Here is a 24,228-nt window from a genome sequence, read left to right as displayed (position 1 = left end):
CCCTTTGTTTTTACATCTGATAGATGTGATATGAAAACAGCTCGTCTCTTCAATCTTTTCTATTATCCCTATGTATTCTATAGCCCAATCAGTGAACGAGGGATTAAAGCTGCTGAATACATGTATTCGGACTTAAATTTAAACTCAGGCGAATGGGCTGACTGCAGGTTGTTTTTCGTGGTTTTTCCTATATGAAACGTGAATGCGAGCCAATATCTTTAGAAAATCCTCAACGAAGGCATCTCTTCCATTAGGCAGGTAGTTCCTAGTATTCTTTGACATAATCAAATAATCTAACTAACCTATGATTCTGTAATTAAAAAAAAAAAAAAAAAAAAACTTCTAAAATTAAAAAAAAAAAATAAATAAATAAAAAATTCAAATTTCAATCTCGCGGCTGAGGATTTCTGGACGAAATTAACGTAATGATCAAGTAATAATAATAAGCATATAAAATTGTTAATAATGAATTGGTAATTATTAATAAATTCAAGATTACACGGTCAGAAAAAGATTGCTTCAAAAACTTTCGTGATTCACCAAAATTTGTCTCCGAACAACACTTTGAGAAACTCTGCTCTAAAATTTTATAACTGAAAATTTTGGTTGTTCTGCTTCAGAAATCTTGACGAAGTTAAGAATTGACGAAGTTCCCTGCTAGATTTGAATCGATCATCGCTCATTTGATGCCAGCAAAATGGTTGGCTGCATGGGTCTTTTTTTGTGGTTCTCCTCCTGTGTAACGTAAGTATGAGCTAGTTTTCCTAACCGTTCCTCAATCAGTCATCTGCGGACCACAAGTGATTCTTAGCCTGTCCTTGTGGCCCTTATAGATTTCCAAAAAAGACAAAAATAGAATTTAAATTAATTTTTTTATGATTTTATTAATTTAAAGTAACCAGTATAAAATTTAATTAATTTTAATTAATTGTATTTTAACCCCTTAATCTACAATGACAGACATAGCCCGCGTACAGTGATCGGACCAGAATATTTGATACACAATTACACAATTATGCAATAATTGTGAGTTGACGCAAGTATTACAAAATGTTTATTTATACAAAACTCCAAAATACACAGTTAGTAATCTGTAACGATATGATATATTTCAAATCATTCTGGTACATGTAACGGAACTTTACACTTTTTACGCTCATGTTCTATGTGGATTTTCTCGTACTTGATCTGCATACTGATTCGTTTCGGTTACAATATTTTTCCAAAATATGTCATCAAATATTAGATTAAATATATCAAATTCTCCTCTACTTCCTCCTAATTGACATAAGGCTTCCTCTCTTATGCCAGGAGTCATCGTATAGTCCCAGATTTTTGGACTGTTTCTTATTTCTTTCAAAAGCCAGGACTCTGGAATTTGATCGTCATCGGATGTATCATCAATAATTATTCGCGTATACTTTCTTCGAAAATTACATAATTCGTCATGTTTGCGGTTGCCCGGATTAGCGTGTTACACAAGTCGTGCAAATGTCCCGAACGCTGCGCGAGCTTGTATACAATTTTGGCCCAACATCTTCGAATCTAAATCGTAGGTTAAGGGGTTAAAAATGTTAGTATACTGGTAGTAACATATGCTAAAAAATTAATTTCGAAGGGAACAAATGTAAGATGGTAATATCATAATTGATAAAGCGATCCCCCACTTAAAAAAAAAGATCGAGAAACGCTGCCTTAGTAAGTTCTTCACGAATCATCCTCACTCATAGCAAATAACTCTCGAGGTACTTCTCATTAATCGATTAACTTTATTTGAATCGACTGCGCATAGTCACACCGTTATTAATGAACTTGCAGTAATCCAGTTCTGCAGCTCTAAAACACTTCAGTCGAAAGTTCGATGCATAATGACTTAAAGCGATGATATTAAAAAAAGAGAAAATAAAAGAATATTATATCTAAGTTTCATTTACTTCATTTTACTAACTAAATTTAACTTTTTCTTTCCTCATTAATTACCATCATTAAATACTCATTAATTTAAATAAAACAAAAAATGCTATTATTGTGCTGGGAACAAAATGACGAATAAAATACTTCTAATCAACTTTGAGTCAACTATATGGTACACTCTGCTCCAGCGTACGTAACGTATGCAGTGACTTTGAGAGTTGAAAGGTGTTTTTTTTAATTATTTCGCTGGGTGGCAATGCAAGAAATAATGTAAGCATATTTGAAGTCAATGAGCGATAAGTGGCAAGAGTGAAAGAATATTTAGATATGTGTTTTAGATATAAATTCGAATTCTAATATTACAATCTAGATGACATTTATTAGTGATATTTCATTCAATCCTTTTCTGAACACTACTAAATTTTTAGTTAAAGTAATTTACTACTGAACCACTTGATATAGAATTAGATGTGGCTAATCTCCTTCGATTTTAATTATTGTATATATATGGCTTTAGAAACGCGTGTTCTTAATTATACTAGTTTGACTTAGTAAACTTTTATCGCTGAAAAATGGAAGTCTGATTTGATATGCTTTTGCAGTTCAATCTGGAATGTAGTCTAAAAGTGAAAACAAAAGCGGGTGTTCCAGTTGCCGTTTTAAGCACAGGAAGATAAGTCTGAAAGTGGGTCCCTTCCGCAAGTAATGGGTGAAATACATATTAACTGGGAAAGGAAAGAACGAGAGTGTAACTTCCTTAATAGGATTGCTGCATATTGTCTTCGTTTAAAAGACCTCTTTATAACGTTTTCTTACCAAATAACAGTTCAATTAAGAAATGCATGAAGCAACAGGATGATGATTTCGTAAAATACCGTGAAGGAAAAGAAAAACATGTGGAGATATTCTTTGCTTGCATAATGTAAAACTGGCAGCTTATGATGCTAGAAATCATTATCATTCTAACCTCATTTCAAATTAAGAAAGACTGTATTTAGTTATAAGTTATGAATGCTGAAACATTGCAGCAGTAGGCTGAAGATGTGGTCGATAAAATTTTAATGTGAGTAGCTTTCATAAGTTTCTGCATTAGAAAAAACATCCACGTTGTTCTCTGCGATCAGACTATTCATCGAGTATTTTGATGTCGTGTTGATTTGCATGAGTGATTAGTGAATAAAACTGCCATTTTCTGTAATAGTGACATTAATTGTACTTTCAAAGTGTCTCCTTTCTTGTATGTACTTGAACTTTTACATGTATGTGAAGGTCTATCAGTAACATTATTACAGAGATTATTTAGACTTGTTTTATAAGAACATACATATATATGTAATGAAAACAAGAAAAAGACGTAACAATGTTGATGGCGTAGCACGCAGATCCGTAATGAAGAGGAATAATTCTGATTGCTTAAAATACTAAAATGTTGAATTCATAATGACTAAGAAACTTGGCAGTCGAAGTGGATTAAATTCCATTTTTTATTTAAATTAACATTTGTGGCCATAATTCACTTGGTACTCTAAGACTATTTCCAGAACATTTTCATTTTTTATACTAATTGTTGCGACAGGAAGAGAGCACAGCGAAATAGCATCCAAGTGGCAACTAAGAGGTAGTAGCTAAGTACGCAATTATCCAGTATGAAAGATCAGCAAAAGAAATTTTCGGCTTAGGTTGGAAAGGTCTCAGTTCTCAAAATTTTGAGTTCAATTTCCAAATGAGCTGCGTCATCAGGGTTACGCAAGCAAAGACATGACAGTGTTACGCAAGCAAAGCATGAGACGTTTTAATCTAGAAATGGTGCAGTTCAGAAAAGTTATTATTACTTTTTGAATACAGACAGGAAACTTTGTGATAGCTATAATAGCGAAAGAATATTTAGATGATGAAAGAGTATTTAAATAGTGAAAGAGTATTTAGATATGAGTTTAGCTATAATTTCGAATATTAATATTAGAATCTAGATTAGATTTATTAGTGATATTTCCTTCAATCCTTTTTTGAACTATATTGATTGAATTTTTAGTGAAAATGATTTAATACTCAAGCACTTGATGTAGAATTAGAGGTGGCTAATCTCATTCGATTTATTATATGCATATGGCTTTAGAAACGTGTGTTCTTAATTAAACTAATGTGACTTAGTACAATTTTATCGCTGAAAAATAAAAGTCGGATTTGATATGCTTTGAGGAATTAAGAGGTTATTATTAAATTAAATTGTAAATCTGATTTTACATACTTTTTATCTTCGCTTACTTTTTCGTGCTACTAACTATGCCATTATGTAAACTGTGATACTCTATATAAAATTGTGGGGTGCGTATTGTGCCCGTGATGTGTGTGTGATGAAGAATATATTTTTGACAAGTAGTTCGTATCCACCAATAAAAGTTGTATTCAATTCGGCCACTTTTTTCTACAAGTCTTTCCTTCGGGCGTCATCTTTCTAACTACGCAGTAAAGTCTTCCCAGGTTATAATACAGAGAACCATCATCGGTCTTTTTCAGCCTACTCTAAGTCATCTTATTACATATACTATATATGCAAGTAAGAAATATGATGTATATGCAGTGGAATATATGAGATAATTCAAATAATAAAAGGGAAAAAAAAGAAACGAATGTTAGAAAAGAATAAAATTTTCACTCCATTGGGCTTGTCATGACGACTTAGTATATAATAAGCCCTCAGTTAATCATTCTGTTTCTTTTTCTTCCTTTTCTTACTTGTACAACTTTAATGCTTTCCAAATTTAAAATTAAAAAATATCTTACTATATAAATTCACCTTCAAAATTTCAAAATTTCCATCGCTAATGTATATCGCCAATAGCGCCAAACAGGCAAGCATTAGCGTCATTTTTTCCTTTTAAATTAATGTCTTTTGTTCTTCCAATAGAAAGTTCAAAATTTTTGTTCTTTGTTAATTTTTAATATTTATGTAAATATATTATGTTTTAATTTTAATTTTAATATTTGTAAATACTATATATATTGCTTTTGGTTTATTAAGCATTGAATTTATTGCATTTAAATTTGCTTTCGTGTATTCTTATTTCATTTGAAAGGAAGGCAGTGTAGAGGAGACATTTGGAATTTTTCGGATGAACTATTATAATTAAATAATTTAAAATGGTTCACCAGCTAATTTTGGATGAAAAGAAACACAGTGATTTTTCTAGGAGGAGGTCTTCAATTGAATTTGATCTACTTCCTCTTGATAACATTGAATGAGATTTTAATCGTATTCCTTTTCCTATTATTACTTTCATGCATTTCTGTTGTTTTAGGGATTTCTTCTAGTTTAAAAACACTGAGTTGATAGGTTCTTTTTTTTTGGGGGGGGAGGTTCATGGGGTTTTATTGGTTTTAAATTTAATTTCTTTTATGTCTTTGTCGTTTTGGTTCTAAACTTCTCAATATTTTGTATATATATATATAAGAAATTTAGAACGAATTTTCCACGAAGACTAAAACTGAAATTCAAATGAACTTCATAAAACCCCATAAATGTAGAAATAAAACATTTTAAAATGTAAAAATTAAACTAAACCATTACAAAAAAAAAAAAAAAAAAAAAAAAAAAAAAAAAAAAAAAGAGAGAGAGAGAACAAGAAAGAAGTGGAATCCAATCAACTTCGACACAATGTCGTCAGGATGAGGTATGTCGAGCTTAATTACAGGTTCCCTTTCCAAACAAAGTCCTTGCTTTTCTGTATCCAGAATTAGCTGATGAACCATTTCAATATATTTTTTAATCTTAATAGTTCACCCGAAAATTCTGGGCCTCTCAAAGCGAAGAAAAATAGCAAAAATACAAAGCAAAATCATTAAAAATGTCTTCCAATTTAAAAAGATTTTTCTAATATAAGAAGAATCTTTAATAAAAATTAAAACTTACCCTTATAATGTAGAAAAAATTAAAATCCTATAGTTAAAAATATCTTTGAAATTTCAAAATAATCTTAACACAAAACTTTGCGAGAACCTCTTATAAAACACCAATGAAAACGAAGGAAAATGGCGAAGAGAAGCAGCAGTCTACCTAGGCCAGGGTGTAGAAAGCAAGTGCGTAGTTATCCAATATGGAAGCTTAATAAGAGAAAGGTTTCGGTTTAAGTTCCGAATTAGCTATGTCATCATAAAAGTCATATGATAGGATTAATCTAGAAATGACGTAGTTCAGAAAAAAAGTTATTCCATTTTTAAAATACAGAGGGTAAGTACTCAATTAAGGGGCTAATTTAAGTTATTATTTCGTTTTAAATATTTTTATCTTTCACACACACACACATATATGCACGCATGTATATATGTATGTATCATTAAATACAAAAGAATGCAATTATGCTTTCAAAGTGCAGATTCAAGTTGTATTCTTTAAAATTTTGATGGAGAACATAAAAAGAAAACCAGACTCGCCAAAAAAGTAGTATATTCTCCAGACGAACATGACAAAACAACTATTTAACTTGGTATTGGAGCTTCCGCTCATATGTCCATCACTGTATTGATTTTAATTGTCGCAAACTATACGAAGGTTTCAAGAAAGGAACGCTGTCTGAAGGAATCTGGCTCGTATTCATGTTTCACGTGGTAAAACTACTAAAGCGTCTATACAGCTATCCCGTTCGAAGGGATTCGGCTCGGATCGAAGTACAAGTGTTGTGGGTCTTATCCATTCAGCCACTGGTGAGCCTTTTTAAACCTACCTTTAAAGAATGAACACTTGCTCATTAAGAGTAGCTCATCAAAAGTAATTTAAGGATCGCCTTCCACAACATTTGCTGATAGCTTTTGGCTTTTTAACAGCACTGTAGCACAACCTTTTCATTCATTAATTGTCTTGAATAATAAAAATGACTTAAAAGCGAAAGCTTCAACCGAAAGTTGATCTACCTAAAATACGATGATTCATCCCCAAAGAATGTCTTTGTGAAAAGCAAAATAGAGTGGCTATTTTTCCATATTTTACAGTATCCCTCAATCAATAATAGTTAATCGAAAGAAAATTCTAATAATTAGCCAAGAATATTGTAATTAAAAGTTAAATTATAAATTTTCTTTGATATTTTCCCGTTTCGACCTAAATAGATACTTTTTGACTTTGCTGAGTGTTAGCGTAAGAAATGATAAAAGCAGGTTCAACTTGTCATTTGATAAATGATAAGTAAGTTAATATGTAGATTTGAATGCTAGATGATAGAATATCGATTAGATTTCTTTGTGATAACTCTAATAAATTCTTTTTTAAAACTATGTGGTGTATCTATTGAAATTGATTACCATTGAACATTTCAGACAGAACTAGAAGCGGCCAGACTTGTTAGATCCGGAAATAGCAGTCATTTTTGTACAATTTCTGAAGGTGACTTTTGAGATGTGAATAGATTTCTGCAAACTCTTTGAAAATGTTAAAGAAATAAAAAAAAAACTTTTTTCAGCCACCCCTCCGCCTCGGATGTGCGATCACTGTCTGAAGGAGAGCCGCGGTCACCTCATCAGCCCCGATTATCCGGACAATTATCCAGCTGGCCTCCGATGTACATACCACTTGCAACGAGTTAAAAGTTTCTGCGGATTAGAGATTTTCTTCCACGACTTCCAGCTGCAGGACAGCCCTGGTTGCTCGAGAGATGCTCTAATAGTGGCTGGAGAACGACTTTGCGGAGATCGTCTGAAAGGGAAAATCAGTAAGCTTATTGTACCCTATATTTATTATTTCCAATGAAATAAAGTTGATCCCGCTTTTGAAGAAATCATACTTGTCAGTGGCAAAAGTTTTATATAGATATATTTATATATATACTAATAAATTTTTCTATATAAGTTTTATATCGATAAATTTATTATTTAAATAAGTACCTCAAATTTCAAAAGCATAAAAAATGAAGCATATTTTGTATTTACTAAAATTGGTTTTTTTAATTATAGAATTGCCAACAGCCTTGATTTTTAATTACAAATTAAAGTTAAGTATTGTAGAAGTTCAGTATATTTGCCAATCTATTTTAAGAAGATAAAATATTCATAATTTCAAGTTTATCAAAACGTAAAAGTTTTTTCTGCAAACAATATTGAGTTTATAACAAGAAAATCTAAGCCTGTTATGGCTTTCAAAGCAAACGTATTTGGAAAAGATAACCTACTGAGAAATTTTCAAACTGAACTTATAAAGAAAAACTTATCTGTCTAAGTGTAAGTTCATTTAAAGCCAAGAAAAAATTACGTTTGTAAAGTTTCCCTCCATAATTTACTTAATTTTTTTAATCCCTACTAAGACAACCAGGCGAGTTATCCTTCCGTCTATGTAAATAACAAATGAGTCTTAAGAAAGTTTAAGCAGCTTTTTACTTCCTTGCAAAAAAGTAAAGGAAGTATTGTAATCGCGAAAACTTTTGGGTACAATATTTTACTGAAAATACGCATTTTGACTATTCCCAAAGCCATTTTAACTATTTTTCCGGTTACATCTGTATATACGGACAAATTAAAGGACTCTTTTTTTTACAAAACGGATTTAAAATGGATTCAAAAGGATTTTTTCACGAGGTTTGTATGTGTATATGTAAGACATAACAAAATATGATAGCTATAATTGGCGACCTCAAAATTAACATTCTAAATTTGGTAATCTGCCCCTAAATTCAGCTCTTCTCACAGGTTCCAGATTTTTCTATCTTACATAAAGTTTTAATGCAGATGCCTCTTGTCCAATCAAACTAATTGTAAACCAAAACTCTGAAGTGAAACTTTTTCGACTCCCACCCTTCTTCTTCTGAAGTTCTATGATACTCTGCCTTTTCCGCATAAGCTCCCCTGCCGGGAAGATGCTTTTCACGTATGCTGCTTACTTGCTTAAAAACGCCGTACTTAATGCAGCTTCTGTGTTCAAATATAATTAGGAAACATCTTGTCTGAAAAAGGATGATTTGATATGCGTAAAAAAAAAATAAAGATTGTGATTGTAATTTTTCTAGATACGCTGTGCTAAATTGCGTCATCATGCTTTACACTCTGCCACTACGGTCTTCTCGGTCATGTACACAGTGTCGTAAGCTGTTAAAAGTTCCAGTGCCTTCATCTACGCATTTTTAAAATCATTACATGTATGTATCTCGCATAACTCAAAACCGATTAGCCGTAGAGCGTATATGGGACTGCTATAAAATCTAGTTGCGTACCTCCGTTTTCTTTTGCAATCGGCAGTACCAAAAGTATATACGTATATATTTGTAAAAAAATATAAAGAATATGTAAAATATTAAATATGTAAGAAAAATAAAATTAGCGCCGTAAATTAATTTCCATTCTCTATTCTAAAAATAGCACTATCTATTTGCACTGCGTCTTCTCGAGCAAAATCTGTCATATGCATGGACCTTATAAGAAATAGATTAACCCAGTGGGCGGGGCGCGCGTCACCCACATGTCGGCAAGAAAGAGTAGGGACGATCTGGTTTACTTTAACACTGAAACCTACGGCGTTTGTATTACATAACTCTTTTTAATTAATAAATGCGGTACATTGTATAGTGATGAGATTATGAAAGCCACAGTTTTTTCCAAATAGGAGTTAATATATCTCATTAAAGCACTTTTTACTGCATTTCGCGCATTTTTTTCACGCGTAATTCTTGTACAAACATCTTTACTTTGGTAAAACGGTAAAAACTCTAAGCACAAAATTTATGAACGTAATTTTGAGTAAAAATAAAGTAAAATTAAATAAGATTGATAGTACGCGATGCTTTGAAATAAATAAGGTAAAATTAAACAAGATCTGATAATTTTTTTTTAATTTAATGAACATTTTCAGGCAGTGATTTTCCAAACTATAATAACATTACAAAACGATCATATTTATTTGATTATATGATCATTAAATTAGTAAGATTAAAGTGGATTAGTTATTTTAATAATTCATAAAATTCGGGGCATAAAATTTTCTGAGCGTAATGAAGGGAAAAAGAATATAAAATAAAACCTAGAAGCACTCAGATTTTATACTACGCCTAAAAGGAGCTTTCTTTAAAGATTTGCGTGCTACGTATATTTATTGAATATCATGTTCTTCGCCCGTAAACCACATACATTTGGAAACAGCATATCTTTAGAATTTCCGCATTGGAGATAAAACTGTTATTTTCCGCACGGTGCTCGCTCTGAACTCGTTGAGTTTGTTAATAAAAATTCGTTAAAGTTTTACAAAATATTAAATAGATTAAAACAAATTCGAAATTCGACCGTCCAGATGCCCATGTTCGGTGGAGGATTACATTATTCAAAATTTGCAGTCGTTTTTGTGGCAGTGTGAGAAACATACATGTAGTCATGCAGATTCTTCATTATTTAATTTCTTTACATATAATACAGGGCGATAATATTTGGTAACATCAATTTCAAAGGAGACACGGACATTTATAGTGAAACAGCGCAAAATGCCGCTTCGAAACTAACAGCCTTTCTAGGCTACCGCCCCTTTACACTAATAAATTAATTAACAGTAAATAAAAAAAAATCTTATGCGGAACTAAAAAGAAATTTTAAAAAATAATCACTAGAAAATACAAGCAAAATTAATTATTACGGTTAAATACAATTTTAATATTAGAATTAAATGTATAAAAATTTTTAAGGAGTCAAAAGTGTTTGTCACTATGATGTATTATGAAATATAATTGAAATAAAATTCCTTTATGGAAATTGTGCTATAATACTCATCTATAATTTTAAAAAAGCAGCACAATTTAGAATTTTAAACAAAACTTTCAAAAATTCGTTTTTAACTATTTTAGTATTTTTTCTTATTTACACAAATAAAAAGCATAAAATTGCAAGAGAAAATTGCTTGTTTGAAATTTTCTATTAGTTCATATTTAAAATATTATTTTCTAAAAGAAGTAGTTACAAATTTCCTTACAGCATAGGAAAAGCTAAAAAAATATCCAGTCCTGAAAGCTTTATAATTATTTGGAACGTTAATTATGCTTGATAAATATGCTAAATTTTTAAAAATCAATCTCAATTTCAAAAATAAAAATATGTAGAGATTCTAATTTGTGAAATGAGGCGCTACAACCAGCATTTTCTTGACAATAATTATATACGCTGCAATAGGCAACCAATGTTAAATTTCTGTAAGTCGTCCCTACTCCTCCGGATGTGATCAAGGTGACAGCCGGCAACGCCTCAGACGAGGGAGAAAACCCATTTGGGATAGTGTATTTCTTATAAGGTCCATGGTCATATGGTTCTTACGTAATTCTGGTGATGTAAATTAAACTAAAACTCAAGCAACCAATAATAATTTTACAGTAATATTAACTATCCAATCAAAATGCTTTGAGAACCAAAACTAACTCAGTTTGACTTAAGATTTCCTCCTGAACATTATGCACTTGCTTTCCACGCTTTGGCCAAGCTAGATTGCCGTCTGTCTGCTGCTGCTTTCTTGCTACAAAGTTATCAAAAATGTAAACTTTTTGGAATAGGCACAATTAATGTGCCAACTTAAATTCTTCATGCACGTAAACTTCCTCCTCCTGCTTCTGAATATATTGCAATTGAGTCGACAGGACACATGTCCTGTGCGTTGAAATTCCAGTGGGAATGTCTGCAATAACCAATCATCGCTTCAAACTCCCATGTGTAAAGGAAATTCATAATGGATATCGAGTACCTACAAGTCTAAAAGTGTTAACGTCGGTAAAAAACGAAGTGTGCGGTAATCTGTTATATAATTAGAAAAAAAAGTGTTTTAAATCATCAAACTGTACCTGTTCTTCACATAAGTGTTATTATCCAAATTGTGGTTATTACTGTGAAAGCGAATTAGTTAATTAATTCCTTCATGTTATAATCTTCAAGATATCTTCGGCTCCGTCAATCTATGTGCGCAACCTGGAATCAGCAAGTCGTGTTGAAAGTTTTATGTGTTTTAAGTCAAAATCCCTTCTTCGAAATTTAATCTAGCATATACGGTGATTTAATAAGTGCAACATCGTAACTGAACAGCGATATGAAAATGTGAAAAAAAAATTGAATAATAGATTTGCTGCGAGTGCTTAAAAATGAAATCTAGTGCCAGCCTTTCAAAATTAATTCATCTTTTGTTTACAGTAAAATGCAGAATGTTTTCCGAGTGCTAACGTTTCAAATCATTCCAGTGCTTTCAAGGTCATCGAACTGCATATCTTGATCCGGTTCTTATGCGAATAAATTCGTAGTTATGGAATTAAATTTACACTTAAAAGTAGGTGCCAGAAAATTATTTTCGCTTCTGCTTTTGCGCAACTGAATCTACATTGGGAATGATATTTTTCCCTTAATAAATTGGATATTAAAAAATGTAACACTGTGATATGAAAAAAAATATAATTTAATGATATTAGAAATTTGAATTCTAATAATTTAGAAAAGTAAATAAGTAATTCTTAGATTTTTACTTATTTTTAGAGAAGGCTATTAAGATAAGTTTTTATATTTTTGAATTATTGTGGAATATATTAGTGCAGTTCTCTTACCTTATGCAAGGAACGAAGGTCTTTTCAAGTAACTGCCTAGGCACCCTGAGCCACCAGTGCAGAGAACACACTGGTTAGCTCAAGAGGACAGCCCTATTGATGGATATGCTTGTTTAGAAGTATTGCGAGGCCTTCAATTACTCCTATTATATGGTGTTAAAATATAATTTATCAATATGGAAATTAGTACCATAAATATTTATGTGCGTTACATTTAATTATAAGTAAACTTTTACATAATCATTTATGTAAAAGTTTATTTTGTTATATTCTGTGATAACAAGATAACAAGAAACTTCCCTGAAGAATTATGATTATGTGAACTCTCAAAAAGACTTTTGGACTGAAATGCTGAAAAATTCAATAGGACTCTATAAATTAAAATAATCCTAAATATATTTAAAAAATTGATATTTATAAATTATACTTTACAGGATCAAAATTTTATGATTTATGTTTTTATTCTTATTATTATTTGCTAGTGCTTTAACGCTTTTTCTTTAAAACGGCTTCTCAGTCGCTACGCCTTTTTCTTCTTGAAGGGGGAAATATAATAAAATGCAAATGAAAATTATAATTTAAAATGTCTCTTAATTGCTCATTTTTAATTTGGCCACTTTGTCTCTAGTAATAACTTTCTCTAAACTGCGTCATATCTGAAAACGTTTTCCGCATTATGTCATCTTGAAACTTCTGCATTGCGTATAAGTTTTAGCCAATCAGATTAACGAAATATTTTACTATAAAATACAGTAAGACATCGCTTAACGCGGGGGATACGTTCCATCAAAGTAGAGCGTAATGCGAAACAGCGCTAAACGAGGCTATCTTTACATGTAAATATTGGGGTTAGGGGAAGATGGCTAGGAAATTGGTTAGGTATTAAATTTAAAAAGTATGTTTTTTTAATAAAAATAAAACCAAACATTTATTTCTTAAAGCCCAAATTAATACCACATTATTATTTCTTGCAAAAATAAAAACAAAATATAAATAACAAAAAAACGAATATTCTTAAAAAAAAACAAATAAAATTCTCAGTCAGTCATATTTAGTTAGCCTTCCGCGTTTTCAGTGTTCTGCCTTTTTGTGACAAAAGCATCTAATGTTGTTTGCCTTTTTCTTTTGCGTTGTTCTCTTAAAAGTTCTTCATAAACGGATAGAGCATCTCTAACCCGCCGCTCCTGTCAAAATTCGGATCATTTTCAATGAATTGATTCATTATTTCAGTTATGGTAGACAAACTCCTTTTTACAAACGCCATCGAAAGTTCTTTTTGCTGAATCACTGCTGTCAACATTTTTGTTTTCTTATTGTTCAGTTAATTCCTTGAGCTCATCATTAGAAAAACTAGCCGCTGCTTCTTGAATTATTTCTTCGACATCTTCCACATTTACCCCTTCAAAATATGTCTGTACAATACCGCACCAAACAAGAAATACAAGTACACTCTTTCGGATATGTATTTGAAACCTATCGCTGCATAATATTTCGGGAAATCCCCGTATGCTGCGAGCGATTTCGTGGAATCCCCGGGTTGAAATAAAAGAGCGCTAAACCGAAACAGCGCGAAACGAAACAGCGTTAAGCGGGGTCTTACTGTATCGTGACAATCCTACTCCCTCCCTCTTTCTCTGCTTGTGCTTGCTGACTGAAGGAAGGCTTTTGCTTTTCTGCTTTGGTTAAAAATGTAATGCGCCACAGTTGTAATATATTCAAACTCAGAAGCAATGACCAGGAAATTGGAGGCGAAGGTAGATTAAATCTTCAGTTTTATTTTCAGCAACATGTTGCGGCTACACACAAGTCGGCACATTAAATGTGCCTGTTCCAAAAGACTTACATTATTGATAACTTTGTAGCAAGAAAGCAGCAGCAGACAGGCGGCAATCTAGCTAGGCCAAAGCGTGGAAAGCAAGTGCGTAATGTTCAGGATGAAATCTTAAGTCAAACTGAGTTAGTTTAGGTTCTCAAAGCATTTTGATTGGAGAGTTAATATGGCTGAAAATTATTATTGGCTGCTTTAGTTCAATTTACATCACTAGAATTACGTAAGAGTCATATGACATAGATTTTGCTCTAGAAGACGCAGTGCAAATATATGGTGCTATTTTTAGAATAGAGAAGGGAAAGTAATTTACAGTGCTAATTTTATTTTTCTTACATATTTAATCTTTTACATATTCTTTATTTTTCTTACATCTATATATATACATACAGACACACACTCCCTTTACTCTGCTTAAAAGTCCTTTATCGGCCTTTATTTTCGCAATCCTTGGTCGTAGTCATATACTTCCAACTACAGAAGTGTATTAAAATATTATGTTTAGGAAATATTCATGTTTAGGAAGATTTCATATTAAAAATAATATTATTAATTTTGGACGAATAACGAAATCTAACTTTTAAATATGGTCTCCCGGTACGAAAAGAAAGAAATGTAAAACAGCAAGGGCTTTCGATGTTACAGAGAGGATAGTAAGAGACTGGAGAAAGAATGAAGATACTATTCAAAAATGCCAATGAAAATATGATATGGGAGGACAGGAATAACTTGCTGGCCATATTTAGGGGGAAAACAACGTTGCAGTATTAATGCAGGATCAGAGGCATAATTGTTATGTTGTTATAAGAAATATGATTAGGGCTTACGCATTGAAGTAGACCCGGGCCAGTCCAGAACAAGACAAAGAATATAAAGCAATATTAGGTTGGCGCAATCGTTTCATGAACGGAAAAAAAGCTAGTAATACGACAGAAAACCCAAACTGTGCAGAAGTTACCAACTCGATAAGGAATACAATTGTGGAAACAAAAAGGGTAAAAACTGTTCCAAGTCAGAAGTATAGGCCATGAAAAGACCGAGTTTCCAGTAGTAAATAACAAGCATGGCAGATGGAAGAAAGTTAAAACTCACGGTCATTTTCAAGAGGAAAACTTCTCCTAAAATAAAACTCCCGACAGGCATTTTCGTGCATTTTCATGAAAAGGAGTAGATGGACAAGAGTGGTGTACAATTGTGGATGGAAAATGTGTGGCAGAGGCGACCAGTACTCTATGAAATCAGCACGTTTATTGATGTGGGATATGTTTCGCAGTTACGTTACAGGGTATTTTCTCCCTCTTTTCTACATGCCTTCGTGGTGTAACGGTAGCATACTCGTCACGTATTCGAGAGGTTCAGGTTCGAGTCCCGGTGAGGGCATTGCTCATTTTCGTGTTTCCTGCTTCAAAAGTCCTAATGACTTTACAACGTAACTGAGAATACTAAATACCGCTTAGCAAGAAACAGTACTAATATTGCTGTTATTCCGCATAGCTTAACTTCGATGCTACAAACTTTAGTCGTCTCTCTGAATAAACTATTCAAAGATCAGATGTGTGAACAATGGAATAACCGGATGATGACTCTTTGAAAAAGAGATTTATTCAAAGATCACATGCGTGAACAATGGAATAACCGGATAATGAATGTCGAAAGGATTTTAAATACATTTTAGATTGATTTTTTTAAAATTTTATAATGGTTTTAATTTTTATAAATTTCAATTGAATTTTTTTTTGTGTCTGTTCTATAAGAGGACCCCGGATTCTGGGAGCCTCTTTGTCTGATTAAACTATCGTCTTATCTGCGGAATTATACGGTAATTTGTATTGCATCATTAATGGAATAAAAGCTATTTTTTAATATACAAATCAAATTTTGAGATCCATATTGCTTTAACTATGATTATTTATGGCAGTGTTTGTCAACGCTTTTAGTCAAATATTACCCTCTCACAATGCGACAAAATGCCATTCCTTTCATTTTCTGATTGAAGTAATGCATTCCAAGTAATGCTTTAAACTGAAACTATTTAATTTTGATATACAAAATGTTTTAAAAAGATGACAAATTTTGGCACGAAAATGCAGCGAAAAAGCTACATAGTTGAAATAGATTTTATGACAATGATAAGTACAGATGATGCTATTACGTACGTGCATACCACTGAAAAGTTGTATTGTTTTATAGTTTGAAGATGACTTCTAATGAGCGACGACCATTCGATGACAGACATCTTTCAATTAGTTCTTCATTTGTAGTAGGTCGTCTGGCAACTCTATGAAGATTTTTTTTTTTGTCGAATAATTTTCCTAGCCAGTGATATGTTTTGATATCCGAGATCCCCTGGCTTGACTGTTTCTGATTTTGTTTCCTTATAGCATCACGTTAAAGGTACTACAGTCGGCCCGTTATAATTAAAGAACTGGAAAGAAAAAGATCCATAAGAAATTGCTCACATTCTGTGGACGTGTTACATCGAATAATGTAGGATGTTCTACCGTGACGGCAGAAAATTTTGCGGGGAAATGATCACCCTATTTAAAATTTCTCATACAGACTAATAAAATGTTTCTACAGGTACCAGTGTAATTTTGAAGGTTTGTTTTCACCTCTACTTGTTTTTCATGCTGTTATCAATACAATCCTTTCGATCCTCCTATACCCTATAGAATCTTATTGATATTCATATAGCCAATTTCAATGTCACTAGAACTTTCTGCTGTTTTTTGTTTGTTTGTTTTATAGTAACCTTTACTGTTTTTTACTGCGTGCTGGTACGAGTAGGATCAAAATGGATAATTACTGGTAGCCATTTTGGTAATGGATACAATTAAAAAATGTGATTTTATATTATTTTACGTAATATACGTCTTCCAGTAATTTTACGTAATATAAATAGATAATGAGATATTTGTATATGTAGTCTTGACAAATTACGTACACATATGGTAAGAAAAATTCATGTTTAATTAATATTACTTCTCTATAGTATTAAAGTATTGTCATAATTGCATTCTCTCTTGTTCTGTTTCTAGAAAAACTTGATTTTCCAATTGGCGAGCCTAATGAAGTGGTCCTGCAGTTTGAAACAGATGACGAAGGTTCCGGGCAAGGTTTTCATGCAGAATATCGGCAGATTGCATGCAGAGGCTACCCTTGGCGACAGGGACGTTCCCAGTGGACACCTTCTAATGCGTCAGACTGGACAGCGGGCGACTGAAGCCTTTTCTGTTGTTCCCAGTGGAAACATTCTTTATTCGGGTTGTTGGAATCAGGGTTCGGCGGGTGCCTCCTAATTTCAAATAACTCGGAAGGACTGACTGATAAATAAGGAACATATCTTGCAGAAAAGCTAACTGCATATCACCATTCAAACTTCTAATCATTTCTAGTGTTGTTGTTCATTTACGTGCAATTTCAATACTCTTGCTACATGTATACATCTATTAATTTATTTCGAATATCATTTTGAGTACGACTGTGGGAAACTATATTCTAAGGGAGAGACAGAAAATATTTACTTTGCTTCCAGTTGCGGAAAATATATGTCAACAACTCGAAATTGCTTTCAAAGTGGAGGTTGCCTGATTCTGGTTTCGAGATTTAACTCATGAACTAATTTTGAAAATAATAAATTTACATCGTTCTGTTTGAACAAACGTATTTTAAGCAATCAAGACATTTGAAAGAAAAATTCGAAAACATATTTATGACTTTCATTTGGAAAACAAATGTATTTTTCCTACTATCAAGATAGAGCAATTCATATTTTGTTTGGAATTTATATTGAATGTGGTGTAAGTATGAAATTAAATTATATGTATTTGATAGTTATGTTATATTTACATTGTCCGCTGTGCGGAATTGGTTGTTCTGAAGCTCTAAATATCTCAACAATAAAATTTATATTTATTAATACTTAAGTTTTTATTTATTTATTTATTTATTTATTGTGCAAATTTCGGAAACATGACTCGGGATTAGACTTTTCTCAAAGTTTTTGCAAAAAGCATCATTAAGCTTGTTAAAGAGAAATATTTTAATTCTTACTTATAACTGCCTTAACTTAATTAATGCAGTATGCTTATTATAAGCACAATTTACTTTTGTTCAAATTATTGTGTAAAGTAAGAGACTTTAAGAGAAAATTTTTAATCAATTTTTATGGAAGATATTTTTTCCTCCTTTCTGCATGCCTTCTGGATATAACTGGAAGCACGCTCGACGCGTATTAGGAAGGTCCAGAGTTCGAATTCCTACGAGGGCATGGCAAATTTCATTGATTTCTTTGCTTCGACTTGTACTCTAGTAGCACCCAAACTAAAAGGTGAGGTACAAATAATTCATCACCATCAAGATTTGGTAATTAGTTTCCCTAATCCCCAGTCGCCCTTTAAAAGGAGGAGTATATAAAAGGTATTTTCTCCCTTCTTTCCACGTGCTTTCGTGGTGCAACTGAAAGCACGCGTATTCACGTGGAAGCACGTACGTTCGACGCGTATTCGGGAGGTCCAGAGTTAGAATTCCAGGAAGTACACTGCACATTTTTCACGTTCCTGCAACAATTTAACCTAACTGTTCTGCATCTGTCTTAAGCAAATTAGAATTGCTATCAAAGAAATACGAGCTTCATCATCTGACGACTATTCAATTTTCAAACTTTGTAGAATCCGAAAATTCTAATTATCATTTTGAATGATTCTGTATTTAATACCTAATTTTACCAGCATTTTTTTTCTCGTGCGGAAATATTCGTGCAAAAACTTAAATGTCTAGCAAATATTATAGCACTCTAGTAATCTCAAACATGCAGCCTCCTCGAAACAATGTTTTAACAATGCTGTCCAATATTCGGCCCTTACAATGCAAGAAATAATTGCGTTTCCTTGTACGTTCTTTTTGTAGTGTAAGATGTTAGCAAATCCAGCTAGCAGATTCGATTGATAATTGCAATTCGCAAAAGTGTAACTGATTTTTAATGCTCATCTAAGTGTTCTCTACCAATTTTTACTAGACATCAGGATGCACTCATTATATAAGTATGCAGGAATACTTTTATAGGGGCTAAGTCCAGCAGCTACGAAATCGATTTCTCATTTCCAGTTCGAATTACGTATTTTCCAATTTCTAGTTAGACGTGCAAACCACCTACACCACGAAAGAACGAGATAAATCCTTTCCATATACTCTCGACGTAGAAACGGAGCTTTAAAGTTTTCGGAGTTAAAAGAGTGAAAATTTAATCGTTACGTCGATCAGATTTGAACCACAGCTATTCCATTTGCTACCTGTGTGTAATTATCATTTACACCGCAAGATTATGCACGGATAATAACAATAATACTTTTTTTCAACTGTTAGAATTTCTTCTTGTGGTTTCTATGCATATTTACCTAAATTTCACATCTTTCGGATATTTCTCGGAAGTAACAAATTACCTAACATTTGATTTTTAATGTAAAGAAACACAATAATACATTGCGAAAGAGAAAGTTAAAGATGTTTAAATGTGTCAGTTAAAGATGTTTGTAAATGATGTTAGTTAAAGATATTTGTAATTGCATTAAGTTAGGCAGAAAAATATTATAGTTCTATTAAGTTTCCTATTGGTCATTAAATAATTATAAAGTTTGACTTTGCTAGCATAAACTAAGTCCAAACTCCTAACAGACTTGGAGCGAATTCATCTGAACAGAACTACAGAGTCTTACTAAGGTTTAACCAACCGTTTCATTAAATCAGAACTGGAACATAAATGCACGACTCGTGATTGCAAATCAGCCAACCACTTGTGGCAATGTAATCTAAAGTAACAGCAAATTCAACTCAAGTCTAGTAGCAAAGGGCTGCACAAACGATTTAACGCAAAGTTGACTCAAAACATTTTACCAGCATACAATTTTAAATATTGGCAACTGTAATGCAATCCGAAGAATGAAATCTTGACCGAGCTATCTAACCTAGAAACGTGGATCTGAGAGGCAGAAACATGCTCTGTCTTACAATCCGAAAATCTCACGTTATATACTACCGAACTAATTTACATTCTGGTAAGAAAACAGAAGAGAGAAGTGATATTACAGATCTAAATCAGAAAATAAGTTTTTATTTAAAATAACAGGAACTCTACATAATTAATGTGAAGGTAAATTTTTAAATGTAAACTGAGATACAAGTAACTTTAATTACGAAAACCATTTTTTCTCGTCGAAATTGTTTTCTCCTAAATATTTATGTCTTCGACTAATGGTAACTGCATTCTTCAGTAGAAGAGTACATATTGTAAAAATTACAATACTCTCTTTCTAAATTTATTACAATTAATTTAATATCGAAAATATGTAGATAATTATCAATTATTCAATTTATAATTCTTTAAGCTTCAATGCTGGTGTTAGTATCATCCCAAAAGTCGCATATTCCAAATTCAAATGTGAAAAAGTTCGTAAAACGTTTTTGATAATATATTTATAATAACGGTAAAAATATCTCTAAAGAAGAAAATACAAAATATGTCAATCTGCTTTAAAACGCTCATTCTGGTTAACTAGAGAAATTTTAAAGGTGAAGCATTTCGCGAATAAAATAATTGCATATGTACAGAACCTTTGGATATAAAAAGGCCAAATAAGCAAAACATTTCTGATAACAAATGGTAAGCAAAATTTTTGTAAAAGAATACATGATTAAAAACGTAAAAACGCAAAAGAGTGTTCACTGGTGAGCCAAGAAGATGAGACGCAAGTACACTCGTGTGCAAAATTAAGAGAATTTGCCCATTATGCCGAATTTCAGTAAAACTAATGGACAGATTTTAATGAAATTTTGACATGAATATGCATTTATAACAGAGAATGAGATGTGCGATTCAAAAGTCATTTTATGTACGCATCATTGTCGTTAAAGTTCACAGTGCAGGGATATTCAAAATCCATGTTGTGATATCGATTTTCAAATGAGTCTAATAAGTGGTATGGTCCCCTCTCACAGCCGGACATGTCGCGCAGCATGAAGACATATTGGACAGGAGGCAGTTGAGGAGTCCCTGTGGCTGTCGATCCCACTCGTGCAGTAAGTCAATTTCCAACTTCGAGATGATTCTCGAAGAGGGATGGCGATATGAAATTGTCCTCCCAAGAGTGTCCTAGGCAAGTCTATATGGTCAGGAGATCTGGCTGGCCAAACCATGCGGTAAATATCCTTACTTTCCATTACTTCTTTACTTCCAAACTAGTCCATCCTAACGCTTTTAAATCCCTAATACCTTAACTTTTCGTGTCTCGTTACTATTTATTTCAGCAGATGGAGCTATGTTCTTGTTCACTTTGCTCATATATAACATCTTATCACATAAATAAGGTTGCTGCACCTCCCATCTTTGCATCCCGCGTGATCCCTCTATTTCGCGCTGTTTTCCGGTTAGACCACCTGCTGCTGTTAAAATTATCTGGAAAGGAGAATGATCTTCTACCTAGCATAAATGCAAAACAAGTTGACAGTTTTCTACATTACGCGTTTCTAAAAAATAATTTTAATAGCCTTGTAATGTTGCGCGCTTCCAACCTGCACGCAACAATAGTGGTGACTGCTAAGAACTGGAAAGTAGACAAAGTCTTGAGAAGGGTTTAAATCCCTTTTTATTCAACTTTAGAAATTACAAATGCGTGCTCTTGACGCTCACAAACTACGCCGACCCGACGGTAAAATAAAAATAAGAAACTAAAAAGAGATAATAACATGTGACTAACTACGAGGCTCTCTAAACGTAACTAACCTCACCGCGTTCTAAAATACCGCTGATAATTTAGCAAACTTCTGACTATTACGTTGAAAGATTAACAATCTGCCGAGGCAAGCACACAGGCCGAAACGCGTGGTTCTTCAATTTCTAACTAGCCACCTCCACGCTCGTGAAGCAAGAAAGCACACTTTCGAACTCGTTTCCCTTCTATTTAACTCAGATTACTTCCGCTGACAATTTGAATCCTTGCGCGTTCTACTAAAATTTACATACTCTGGCATTGGCAATTCCAGGGGCAAGTAAGGCTTGACAGGAAAGATAGTTTAAACTTAAAATAAATGTTAGTTAAAATAAATATAAACCCTAAAACCTCATGAAGCTCTGCTCTTGTTTTTGTACAGAAAGATCACTAATGTCAAGAATATCAATTGTCCGTAACTGGGAAACTGATTCATTCAGTGGTAATAAATAGGTAATCATTAACGATGTATTTCTTCAGACAAAGCTTTTGTCATTTGATCCATCAAGGTTCATTCCAGTTTATTCTCAATAGTGAGAGTCCAGACGATAGCATCTTAAAACCACCTGCTATTAATTTTCCTGTTACGTCAGCGTCAATATTCACCTCAGTCGGATCTTGATTGCTATCAACAACAGGAATATCATTATCTTAAAGTTCTTTCTCACAAAATTTATGGTCTTGGCACAATCTTGCAGATAATTGGCTGATTTAAAACTTTAAAAATACAATTATAAGTTCTGTCAGTGCTGGTTAAAATTAATTCAAATACCTTATCGACTTCTGTCGTGTTTACACACTCCTGTGATATTTCCCGCAAAAAATTAACGTAGAAGGTATATATAATCCTGAGCTTCATATCCCATCTCTTTAGAAATGTCTGGCAGTAAATAAGAAAACTGAGACGCATAATCATTCATTATTCTTGCTTTTCGCCTTTTGACTTTCTATATCTAAGGATTACCATCAACGTTTGCAGCATTAAAGATTGCGACACATTGGCAAACGTTTTGTGTTTTTTATGTCTTTTTTAAAGTTTTTTTTTTTTTTTTTTTTTACATATTAGCAAACGTTTGTTCTCTTCCATCTCTGTACCTTTTTTTTAGGAAACTGAAAAGGTACTTTTTGATAAACACTTCGACATAGCAAAATATGATTTTTCTAACCATAATATAAGCATCTTACCTACAAATTACACTAGCTAATATGATTCCCTGGTTTTATGCTTCATAATGTTTGTACATGGGGGTTTTATGCTTCATATAGGTACACCAAAATCTTTTAAATGCGTATTTGGTGCCCTCACGTAATACATTTACAAAAGTAATTAAACTAAACTTACAGTATAGTATTTGTATTTTTCCAATTTCTACTCTTTCTTGGTCTTGGCTTAGCTACATCATATATTCCATTGTAAAACATGCAATGAGAATGTTTTGTTGCGCCCCCTTTCTGTGAGTTCCAAGGACCTTTTCGTGGTGCTCCACATCCTTGTTGTCTTAAACACAAGCTTATTTTGCTTAATGGTTAATTCAGCTCTACAGTTCAGTCTTCTTTTGAAAATTTTTTAAGGTATCATTTTTGCTGTAACTGTGAACGGAGAAATAAACCTAGCTAGCTCTAAAATAGCTTTCTAACATTTTCTTTCGCACCTCACTCCGAAAATTTAAATTCACATGCATTGTTCGTATTTATTATGTTTTCCTTATTAATGCTTGTACAAGTGGCTTCAAACTGGCGGTCTATGAAGCAATTTTATGCGTCCTGCGAATGCTTTGCGATTGTGTATACGGTGTAGCAAAAATTTTTAAGATTTTAGTTCTTTGAAGTCCGGGTTTACATTATTTTCATTACCATTAAAATGAACATCAATAGCGCATTAGAAAAAATTATAATAAAATTTATTTAATTAAAAATTTTATTCAAAAATTAGAAGATACAGATTTTATTAACTTTTATTCGTACTTCAGTCGAAAATTAAATAAGCTCAATTACCAATTTTTGCACTAAGAATGATCGCTTTGTTTAGGAAAACATTTATATGTGAATAGCTTTTTTTTCAGAGCTCAAAATTAATAAGAAAAGAGACAGATCGATCTAGGAACATCTGCAATCTATGATGAAGATCTACAGTCAGCGATGAAAATGTTTTCTCTCCAAGGCTACAGACTTCATCACAATCGAAACG

The 24,228-nt window shown here is 32.6% G+C and overlaps 1 protein-coding gene across 1 annotated transcript in view; it reads left to right on the top strand.

Moving 5' to 3' along the window:
- LOC118202432 (cubilin-like) overlaps nt 1-18,198 on the top strand; it is a 212,861-nt gene extending 194,663 nt beyond the window's left edge. Inside the window, exons 25-26 of the mRNA XM_085806530.1 lie at nt 7,368-7,616; nt 17,316-18,198. Of these exons, the coding sequence (XP_085662656.1) occupies nt 7,368-7,616; nt 17,316-17,500 (434 nt within the window). The 3' untranslated portion in view covers nt 17,501-18,198. The remainder of the gene's footprint in view (nt 1-7,367; nt 7,617-17,315) is intronic.
- The last annotated feature ends 6,030 nt before the right edge of the window (nt 18,199-24,228 follow it).

The sequence above is a fragment of the Stegodyphus dumicola genome, chromosome 12 (assembly GCF_044657685.1).
Source record: "Stegodyphus dumicola isolate Sdum_Otavi_A_Nest chromosome 12, ASM4465768v1".
NCBI classification, from domain to species: domain Eukaryota; kingdom Metazoa; phylum Arthropoda; class Arachnida; order Araneae; family Eresidae; genus Stegodyphus; species Stegodyphus dumicola.
The sequence above is the reverse complement of the archived record's forward strand: the minus strand, read 5'-3'. Positions and strand labels throughout refer to the sequence as shown.